This window comes from Nymphaea colorata, chromosome 11, assembly GCF_008831285.2.
Source record: "Nymphaea colorata isolate Beijing-Zhang1983 chromosome 11, ASM883128v2, whole genome shotgun sequence".
NCBI classification, from domain to species: Eukaryota; Viridiplantae; Streptophyta; class Magnoliopsida; order Nymphaeales; family Nymphaeaceae; genus Nymphaea; species Nymphaea colorata.
Window position 1 is genome coordinate 5,507,083 of NC_045148.1, and position 12,178 is coordinate 5,519,260.

Here is a 12,178-nt window from a genome sequence, read left to right on the forward strand (position 1 = left end):
TGATTGCCCTTGTTAAAGGCGACAAGAACAGTTAAACACCATACCGACGAGTAGATCCCTTTCTCTTGAAATTTGCTTCAAAACCTTATTTGAAATTTTGCTCCCTCGCATAACTTTCTGCACTCAATCGACACTGAGGCCAAAAAGGGTGCAAACACAATGACATTCTCTTTGTGATGCCCTATGGCGGACATCATAAACACACATGACCAAAGCATGTTATTTATTCCATCTAATTTCACAATAGAACCATAAGAAACGGAATTGCTTGAGGTCCTATGCTTATATTGCATCTCAGTTTTTCCTTTGTTAGCCATAGAGGAAAAACCAACAATATCATCCTAGTCCAATAACAAGGATGCATGTTGGCAAAATCAAGGAAACAGTATGCGACAAATGCTACAAGGGCAGATCAAACTAGACAATAGATTTTCCAATATCAACAAGCAAGAACTTCAAAGGAAAAACAATCCCCCAATTTCTGCCCAATAAAATAGTCAATCAAACTGCCATACAATAAGAACAATACCACATTTTACTAGAAATTAGACCAGCATTATGAAGATCCACAATCAAACGGATAAAAATGTACAAGAGATGCCCAAACGTGCAGCCATTCTTCCACAGTCAAGTAAAAAATAAAAAAAAATGCCTACCACATATTCCCACAAATCCCACCAGTTGCCCACAGTCCATGAGATCCACAGTGGGAACCTAATCACTCATACTTCTCATGGGTGTTTAGGTTCCCTCTCCATGCTGCTCCACAATCTCTCATTCAGTGGAAAGAGAAAAAAGGAGGAAGTGTAGAGGAATATGGAAGGTAGAAGGAGATGGGAGAGATGAGGAAGGAGGATGACAAAAAATCACCCCAGCCACCCGCGAAGAGTGATGGATGACGCTGGCTTTGATACCATGTTACAGCCGACCACTTTTGGAGATAGAAAAGTTATTAATTACTACCCTAATCTCCATAATAAAGAGATTAGGGCTGTGGTAAAGGCTTACAGAGAGCATCAACAAAATATAACAAAAAGATTAAACAGAACTAATTTTTAAATAATAAAACAACCACCTAACAACTTAAAGCTTTCTAATTCCAACTGTTACAATTAACAATATGAGTATGTCATGTACTTAGCTTAATGAGTTTTATAATGTAAACATTCCCTTCATTCTAATGACTTATTTATTTCTTTCTAAAATCATTTGATTCATAAAATTAACTTTAAGTAAAAAGCAGATGTAGATTTTCTAACTACAAAAAATTGAGAATAGAGATGCCAATTGCTCACAAAAGTGTGGAATCAGCCCCAATCAGTTTCATAATCCTCATAATCTGAACTTAAATTTAACTTCAAATTAATAGTGATCAGCCCCTTCTGAAGGCGGAATTAAATTCAACACATTAACATTAAGAACACAATTTAGAAACTAAAGGATGCAGTTTGCTATTGCAATTTGAGGGGAGATTGCATTACTCGTGGAGTAGGAAATAGACCCAACTAGGGCCTGCCTTAGGGTATTTCTCTTCCAACAGCAGCAAAATAGTGGTCAGTCCCACCAATTATTGAGTATTCTGATAATGAAAAAGTATTTAGATATGCTTGGTTTGATACCTAAATCATATGATGACTACATTCCTTAGTAGGCAAAAGAAAACCTTTTGGACCCATGTTGTGCTATAGACTCTGATGGGTCTTGTCTGGGGACATGTTTGTAGTATGCTTGAGATGCGTAAAGCATCAATTTACCAAAAAGGGTGAACATTTTCTCTTGCTTTGACCTTGTCCCAAATAAAATTTGTACAAGTCCATGTAACCTAAAATCTAAAATTTTTTACTCCTTCAATGCCCTTATCTATAGTGCAACAAACTAGATTTAACATAGATACAACAAAGTTTAGAAGAATAGGTGGATAAAAAGGTATATCTACTAATAAAATTAGTGATAACAAGGTTTGAAGCATGTCATTTATTTTCTTACATATACATAATCTATATATATGCACATATATGCATACATACATATACATACATACATACATATATATATATATACATACATACATATATATATATATATATATGTATATGTACGTATATGTATGCATGTATTATATGTCTAATGACACATATAATACATGCACACATATATATTATATATAAATACATATATGAAAGTTGAAATCAGCTGGCTACCTCTATGCCAGATGGCTATTTTTTATTTTTTGTTGTTAAATACTATCATAAAAGCACATTCTATTGCTAAAAATCATGTCCAAGCAACTGGTCATCGTCAATGCACCTTTTGTGGTGGTTTTAAAGGTACAAAATTTGTAAAAACCCATCCGGCTACAATCAGACAGCCGGGTGACTTCAAAATATATGCATATATAAAATCGCAAGGGATATATTGCCCCATCCGACGTATCAAATGAATGGAATGATCAACAGCCATCATTACATTTGAAAAAAAAAAAAAGAACTAACTCCTTCACGTTTTTAGGTTAAACAATATATCCCATATATTCTGCTAAACTTGACTTAAAATCACATCTCTACAAGTCATTTCTTTCTTGTCGAGACACCACGGGCGCTATGCAGATTGGGGCCCGACTAGCACTGGTTTATTCATGTAACATTTTCTTTATGCAGCATCCATAGGTACAACCAAAACATCAACAATATAAATGACTCAGGTGCTGGCAGTAGACTTAGAGATTAGTTGTTGTCTTCCTCCATTGAACCAATTTTAAAAGGATAAATTGAAGGGCTGTTCTCCCAAATATTGTGGCAGGGGAATGGGTCAGTCATAAATAGGCATGCCCAAATGAGACAAAACAGAAACAATAACAACAAATGACCAAAAACCTAAGTGACTAGTATTGGCCTACTTAGCCTCACCTTATTTCTATCCGCTGCTGTTGTACCATGGTCCCAAAAGTGATCAGTACTGCAGAAGCAGTGGGCTTTTTTTAGACTCTATTGACAGCCAGGCTGGCTTCATGGCTAACCCTTATGCATGCAGCTTCTATGGCAACCCGGGGACTCATTGTTGTGGCTACATGTGTTAACCTGCTGGGATATTTGACATGTCGACATACATTTGACACGTCTTTATGGTGGAACTCCACCAAGGACAACTTGAATTTAGTATCTACATATCACTTTGATAAGTTGCCAAAAATCAGCTATTTGATCATGAGTTGACAAGATTACACGTAAATGACAAAATTTTTCTTTTAATTTCCCTTTTTCTTTTTAACAAAAGGATTAAGATTCAACACAATTGAAACCTTTCTGAGGTGTTGTTGAGAATGAATGTTCTAGCAAATGCATGTTTCTCATATTTAGTTGCAACAAAGTTAGTGTCATTATGATGGAACAAAATATTGAAAAATAAGTAAAATTGAACATAGTGGCAAAACCTTTAGAGGGTTCATGTTTTCCATTGTCTTGCAGAAACTACCTATGTAAGATCCCTCAGCTGAAATTGAAATGAAAAATTAATAAATAAAAGTACAATAGAGAGACATGAGAAGAATATGTCATGCCTTAAAGATTACGCAATACTAAGACCAAAGTAATACATTTGCTTCAGCAATTTTAAGAATCACTCTTTTGCCTCTAAAAATGTTAATGGTGATCAGAAAGCATGGCATTCATCATGAACGTAGATGGATACCAATGCCAACACCAATATATACACATATTAAATATCAAACACTAGACTTTTAAAGGTACCTCATTCTGTTGCTTGTCAACCAAATGCAAAGGTTGTATATTTGAACAGTTGCAACCACAATGAAATAGTGACAAGCAATCCCCTACCCAGAAGGTTGTCCTAGGTTATTTGAATAAGGTTGACCAGCAATACAAATAAAAGGCAGTATGCTTTTTCTCCCTTTCGACTCAATTTTCTTTTATTGGTATTGCCTAATAGAGATATTTTCAGTATTAGAAAAAGCTATGAAACAGAGTAGTGGAAATGGCACAGATTTGAATTTTTTTGGATCACTGACTCAAGTTCTTGAATCTGTGATTTCTAACAAAGATTTGAAACACTACAAGTTTGTATCCTTTTTATCAAACAAAGCTTAAGATGCCAAACATATAGAATAAATTAAAGTAAACGTTGACTTTGAGAGCAGCAATTCTATTGGGACTAGCTATTCTTGATCTCGATTTCTTTGTTGAGGTTTTAATTCCCTGAAAATTACAGTGGTTTCTTTTTTTTTTTTTTTTTCTCCATGGTAAACCGCAATATGTTCAAGATCTTTGTGTGCTTGTCACTTTGAAGTAAGCCTCACTTCATTATAGTGTTTTTTAATGCAATTTTTTTTCTTCCAACAAGGAAATAGTTTCTGAAGATTTTCACATTCTAAATTGAATCAAATATTTATAAAGACTATTATGAAAAAAATTGTAGCAACTTTTATGTTTGAAATTAAAATTTGTTATAAAGAGAGAGAGTGTGTGTTTTAAAGTGGTTCAGTGTTTGTCTACAAACACTATCCTCTCTTTCATTATAATTTTCAGTACTTTCTTTTCGAGAGAGGTTTCCACTATTTATAAGAAAGTGTACAAGAAGAATGGTTTCCAACAGTGTTACATGGAGGATATGTTTAGTGTTTATAGGAGTTGAAAATGAACCATTGTGGGTTCCCAAGATCCCTTTTTTCAAAAAAGATAGTCATAGGGTTTTCTTTTCTCTTGTTCTCAATGCCATTGTCATTTGGGTGCACGACTTGTGCCTACATTTTTGTGATTTTCTTTATTTCCTTTCATAATTCTAAGTTTGACCTCTCTCTCTCTCTCTCTAGAGTTTGTATGAATGTATATATATATCCAGGGAATAATTTGTTCCACTGGGGCTTAACATGTAAGTTGAATTTAAGAATCCTAAAGGAATTAGACAACTGATTTAAAAAACATATAAAAGTTTTATCTACATATTTAAAGAATATCATGTTTTATAAATTAAAAATGTTTTATAAAAAGATCACATGCATACGTGTGATGTCTTTTTTTGTGAAAAATGAGTAGAAAATGATCAAGATGGCTGCAATAGAACTAATTCCATGTGGTCCTTTCGTGTGTGCGTATTGCCTATGTATATATATATATATATATATATATATATATATATATATGCCATCTTTTTCTTGCGTCGCCATTTGAGTGGGAAAGTGCAGGTATGTGTCAAGGGAAGAAATAAGCTAGACATCTGATAGCAAAGCAGTGCAATTCCACAGAAGAAGAGAAAAAAGCATGCTAGATATAAGAATCAAAAGAAAGCTTCACCCTACATATATCTTGCGTCTGAGTAATAACTCTTATCTACTGAAGAAGGGAAATGTGATATTGTTTTAATTCCTTCCACATTCACCTTTTATATGGAATCCAATCTTATGTGTATTTGTTCTGCAAATCTATTGTAATACATCAAATGCTTTAGATAACAGATATCTTTTCTTTTCTAAATAAATATAATTCTTGATCTGTCAAAGATATCTGACAAGAATGGCAAGCAACGATTCTACAGAGATGATTTGGATGGCAGGTAAGGAAGTAAGGGATCTGGTTACAGTTATAGACCCGTCTTTCTATCTCTAGTTTCTACATCTCTCCCCCTCTCCCTCTCTCTCTTCAAAGAAAACTAAAAGGGCTACAGTTTTGCTGCAACTAAGATATTGTCTACCTCTTTGCCTCTCTGCAATATCATTCTTGCTTGAGTGCATGAAGCCGCCATGTCCAACAACAGCGTCGTCATCAAGAGCGTCTGGAAAGACAACTTCGACGCCGAGATGAGAATCATCAGGGAAAGGACCATGATTGATCATCCCTTCATTTCCCTCACCACCCGTCTTCTGCTATGCAGTGGGAGGATCCCTCCGGGAAATGTGTGGAACAACTCGGACATCAACTACGGAGTACTACTGCAAATCAACAACGTGTTTAGGAACATAGTGCAAGTGGGTGTTGCCTTGTGCGACAAACTAGGGAGGCTGCCACACTGCAACGAGACCGGGAGGCCCTGCATATGGGAGTTCAACCTCATGCCCGTGGATGAATCAGCCAATAATCCTGAAATGGAGGGGTGCTTCTTGGACAAGTTCTGCAGTGGGGTCAAAGTTGAGCAGTTGAGGAGCCAGGGAATCCATCCGGAACGAATGGCCGCCGAGCTTTTGCACTGTAGCTCGCTCATGAAGGAGAAGATCAGTTGGGTGGTTTTCAAAGGCGCACTGGACTTTGCCGTTCTGCTGAGGTGGACAAAGGAAGGGGCTCAGGGCTTGCCGGATGAACAGAAGGAATTCTTTAAGCTGCTGGCTCATTACTTCCCGGTGTTCTACGACATGGCTGCGGTTATTGGCTTCGACCCGACGGCCGACGATGGAACAATCGACATCTCAGCCAAGTCAATTAATGTGTGGAGGGAGGACGTACCTCCTCACGGAGCAGCGTCTGACAGCTTCCTGGCATTGCAGATGTTCATGCGGATGAAGATGTTAAAAAAAGGCTGTGCCCTACTTGAGAAGAAGGCAAGGGTGCTCTATGGCATCACATCTGAACAGGAAGTTAACGCTGTTCCTACATTTAACAAGGCACCTTTTTGACCATTAGGCTCCCTAGTTCTCCAACAGCAGTCTCAAGTACTTTGGCAGTCATAATAGATTGTTATTGCTTAATAATTCTGCCTCAATTGGGGTATATTAACAGAATACTATTTTACAGGTTCCATGAATCTGTACCAATTTTTGAACAGTTTCATTAAACAATAACAATTTATTGTTATTGCCAAACGACCTCTTAATGTCTTTCCTTTTGATTGCTTCTGCCAGTGTTTTTTTTGAGAGACATCATAAATGGTGGTGCATGCTGTCCTCTTTGGCATAGTTTTCTATGCACATAGAACTCTACAAATTTTTGTACCTTCTGCATTTTATCTCTTTTTCAATATCGAGTGCTTACATGCATAGAAACCTAACTCTTGAATGCCTTTCATCTCCTTTTTATAGGGAGCAGTTTTCATTTTCTTGTTAATTTCCAATTCACTTTGATCGGCTCTTCTATTTTCCTTTCTTTTTCAGTATATAATTTGGTCGGTTACTTTTCCTAATTAACTAGTCCATCTTAAAGAAAAAAAAAAAATTATCCTTGTTTATCTTTTAGCCGTCCATCATAGTAGATCAAATGGTCCGGATTAGATGGCTAGGTGACTCTAAAAAGCGAAAGTCGTCATTCAATTTTCCTATATATATATTAATATATATTATGAATTTCAGATAAAGTTAGGGACAAAATGTTTTTCACACATAAATTTCATTATTATTTTACATAAAATATTAATATTTCAACAACATGGAATGTTCATATTTCATGCTTTTGAAGATCATATTTTTTTCGTACCTTGCATCCAAATTACATGGTAGATCATGTTTATAGCTTTCTTCCAAATTCCATGAATTACCAATTGAACTGAGAAAACCTCCACGCACAAATGAAGAAATATTGGGTAGAAATGAAGACTCCATTTTTAAGATCAGGAAGAAAAAGGACACACAGTGTACAGAGACAAACAAGAACACTAATCCATAACTTCTATGAAACTTTCCCTACAGAAAACAAAAAAGCACTATAAGGAAAAGAAACCATTACTGCCCACCTCCTATTTTCTAGGATGAAGTTGATATCATAAGAAGTAATGAGAATACCTAAAAACTAGTCAATGCATAAAGTGAAGACAGTGAAATAATCCATATGAACAAATTCAAGGATCTAATATTTGATGTTTTAGGTAGTTAACATTCAAAATAGCTCAAAGTAAACCATCTTCATCAGAAGGGGACCACTTTCATTTGCAAGATCAAGGATGGTCTTTCGCAATCACCAAACCATTTTCAGAAGTCACACCTCATGAATCAGGAAGGTATACAATTAAAAGAAATATTGTATATGATGGCAAAGTTTCACAAATTCTACGTGGAAGAGAATTTTGATAGATATAGTTTTTCTCCATCCTATGAAAGTAAACTCAATGTTTGACCTATTAGGTGCTTCAAGATACATACTTGTTCAAAAAATAAAAGCAAATAGAAATATCATATAACCATAGCTACGAAGCACACTAATGCTTGCTGATTCCAAATCCAAAGATGACCTGCACTACAAGATGCGCTAGTTTTACTGAAGAGAGAAATTGAAATGGGGAGAAATTTTGGAGAATACAAGAGGAAAACATGTTAAAAAGAAAAATTCAGGTGATTAGCTGAAAAAAGTAAAATTGGTTATGAACCCGACTTGTTGCAGTAGCATGTGCCTTTTCTATGCATACGCATCTAAAGAACCGTGGAATGCAGGGAATTTTGAAGTGCATAAACTTCAACAACAGTAGAGACTTCTAAGTGCTTTATTAGTTTCTCCATTCTGTACAAAAGCAATGATGTTATCTATTGTACACAACAACGAAAAGAAAACACTGCATTTTTGAAGCAAAAAACAACCAAAAACTTCAATGGAGTAATACAATTGTCCAAAGTTCATGAAACCAACAAGAGAGGCAACCAAAAAAATCATCAAGGATTCATTTCATCTGATTCCAAGACTAAGAGTCAGCCAACAATCTAATCAACTTCAAAAGGAGAATCAATACAAATATCTCAGTTGCACTGTGCAACATATGTACTTGTTCAATGAGAAATATTGCATATATTGATCCAAAACTAATGATGATTGTGGAAACAAATAAGCAAGTTGAAAAGCACAATCCAATCTTACAAGAAAAACAGCCAAAGTTTAATCTTCAAAACTAACTTGAGATGATCAATAGTTTCTTACAAATTGCTGTTGAGCCTATGAATGCAACTTTCTTACCTACCAAGACAATAAGACAGACTATAAATTGATTGAGAACTAGCAAAAGCAAAACTACTTATTCTCAAGAAAGGCAAGGCAATAAGCTCCTTCAGGTTGATAACCAGAATATGTCAACGATGACATTGAAATACAAAGAAAATGCAGGCCTAACTCCAATTCAGTAATGGTATATTGACAAAGAAAGCCTCAAATTTAGTAGTGCCTCAGGCTACGCATCCATGATGTCATCCAAGTATGTGCGTTTGTGAGTCCTTGACCACAAAACCTACAATGACATTCTTATAACGATGTTTCTTTAACAAGATATTAAAATGAAATATGTGAAAGTACACATCAGGTTTTCACATCAATGAAAAATGCACTCAAAATTTTAACATTGTTAAAGTACAATTACTCAAATTAGCAAGGTTGGAAAAGAAAACCTTGACAAGAAGGAACAAAAAATTGGCATGTTCATTCACCTTTTTGTTAAATAAGTATTCCAAGCACCGACCTGTGATTAATATATTGATCCACCTAGACTTCCAGACAAAAGAAAAATAATTTAGTAATCTGCATTCTGAATCAGGTCTTTCATAGCCTGCTCAATGAGTAACATTAACCACAATAAACAAGACATGCGTAACCTCCTTCATGTACTTATTTACAAGCTATAGTACTTGAGACCGGCTAATGAAACCGTGACATTCAGTATTGCTTCTGAAATTTTTATAGAGACCAAATATATATTTAACATCATCAAAAATTAGTTATATCAAATGGGCTTAAATCTAAACACTACAAGAGCTTATAGCAAGAGACAAGAGCTTTAATCTAACCATTACAATCCCCTGTATTTCAAAATATCATGCATCTATATCACCAATAAAATTAAAATATATAGAAGAATGACATGGTTTCCCCAGGTAAACCATGAAAAAATAAGAGCATAACCAAAAAGAAGACAAGAATTTTGAATGGCCAATATAGAACCTGGAAACTAACCACAACCACTTCTATTTTATGGATTTTTTTCTTTATGACAAACTTGTGATGAAGCAAAGCGGGCTTGTACTGCTTACTAGTTGTAGTCGTTAGATGGAGCAATTGAAACGTAAGTTCTTCCATATTGAATAGACAAATCTTCCTATTTTTCTATTCTAACCAAAACAATAACATAGTAGTAAACCAAAAGGGTAGAATAGAGGCAATTGGCACGTAAATAGAAAAGAAGGCTCCCTAACAAACTATTATCACAAAATCTATGGTCCTACAAGTATATGATCATAGCAAGTATCTATGGTCTAATATCAAAGTTTGTGATAGTTAAATCTAGTCTCATAACCCATGTACATAAATCTTAGAAATTGGATATTGATTATGTTAAATCTAGTTACAGGCAACATATTAGACTTTAGGTTTATTTTTATGATTGAGTGGTGGTGTGAGACATGAGTTATACTCCACAATTTAAGTACTATAAGTTCATGCACTCCATTTATGAAGATTTTCTTGGATTTCTCAAGCCATGCATCTCTTCTCAAAGCATAAGTCATATTTGATTTCATGAACATAGGATCAAGGCGCGCGCTAATCAGCATTTAGACCATTAGAACACTAACTATAGCCCTTGGTTTGATTACACCTAACAAAGGCACCGGTGACAGTTAGACATCATACTAACAAGTCGGTCCCATTCTCTCAGAATCCAGCATGAGAGAATAGAGGCAAGTATAGGTTATTCATGCACACCCATTTCAGATGGTCTATATGCAAAGTTGAAACTTTTGCATGTAAATGGATAGGCACCGACTGAAGGCCCAGTTGCATCTTGGTGGCCTTAGATACATCTCATAGCCACCTTTTCATTTTTTTTCTTCTTTGTCTCAACCCCATTTCTGCATTTCTATGTTCTTATATAGATTTTGACAAGTTTTTGTTGTGGTGGTTTGTTTAGTACCACACTTCTTGCCCAATTTTTTCATCCCTGCAAGATTTTCTTCTCTAACTATTGACCATTTTTTGGGTGACCTTTTCTTGTTATTTTGCCTGGAAAACAAATTTGGATGCTATCAGGTTGTTATGCAACATTAATTTAAATTTTTTTGATGAAGTTTGAATTGGAAGGATTTGTTATGAATAAGATCTATGCTAAAGCAAAGAAGCTACTAGCATATTAGAAAATTGGTCATGGTGAGTACGATAGAAGACCAAACATGGGGATGAGTTGGATACCCTATTGTCGATTTGATCAGCCACAAAGTCATGTTGTGGTGGTTACAAGTAAGGGTGCATGCTGACAGCAGGAATCCCACAAAGGTAACTTTCTTTTGTCTCCATGTTGTTGATTTGATTTTGTAATATCAATAATGTTCTTAAAAACTTGCACAAAAAAAGGTGTGAGCTGAAAAAAAATTGACTTGCGCTATTTGTGTTGTGGTAAAGGAATCTAGTTTTTTGTATTGGACTCAACCTCTACTTACCTCTACTTAGTATGCCTTCAAACTCGAAGAGCATGATATAATACTTTTGTCAACAAGTAAGGTTTGAGTTTGATTTTCTCTATTTACCATGTTTTTGCCCACACATATATGTCATATAATTTTCAAATTGCCATGATTTGAGTTAAGTATTTTTACAATTTTACATGATAAAGTTACGGATGCAAGACCAAAATAAAAGTGGCATGAATATTATTCAAGGGAAACCTTGTTATATTGGTGAAAGTATCGTTAATGCATGTGACGTAGATGTCATTGATGATAATGAAATAAATTTAAATGTTAAACCTTGATCCATAAAATGAAAAGGGGAGTGTTTTGCATAAAAATGAAGGGGAAAGGTATACTCCAATAGTATCTATCTGTTTTATACCTTAAATTTCTGTGTAATTTACATATCAAACATTACAAGAAATTTGGGTATGAGTAACATTCATTCTTTTAATACTGTTACTATTATCGATCATTCCTAGGTCATATTCAGCTGAGTTTTCTCAATATTTCTAATAGTTTTTCATCCTCACATGAAATAAACAAATGCAAAAATAAATCTTGCCACTGTTACTCTAGGTGGACAGAATTTGATTGGATTTTGGTTTACCTAGATCAACCTTATAAGTCACAAATTTTACTAATAAATTTAGCATTCTAAGATCACTTTGTGTGTTTTTTCTATAGGCATTTGCTCTTACTTGCGGGAAAATGTTTTAAAAAATTGGTACCTAAAATTTACATCTGAATGACATCATAACAACCCAAATGCACCATAAAATGTTAAAATTCATTAAGGATTGCCAATCAAATAGTAAATCATTTTTC

General features: G+C 34.8%; 1 protein-coding gene across 1 annotated transcript; it reads left to right on the plus strand.

Annotated features, from left to right (window-relative positions):
• Window positions 1–5,752: 5,752 nt before the first annotated feature.
• LOC116264317 (probable CCR4-associated factor 1 homolog 6) lies at window positions 5,753–6,619 on the plus strand. The gene has a single exon (XM_031644459.1). The coding sequence runs from the start codon at window positions 5,753–5,755 to the stop codon at window positions 6,617–6,619; it is 867 nt and encodes a 288-aa protein (XP_031500319.1).
• The last annotated feature ends 5,559 nt before the right edge of the window (window positions 6,620–12,178 follow it).

Excerpts from the sequence above, each read along its gene's own strand:
- LOC116264317 (XM_031644459.1), top strand. The coding sequence starts at position 5,753 with ATGTCCAACAACAGCGTCGTCATCAAGAGCGTCTGGAAAGACAACTTC.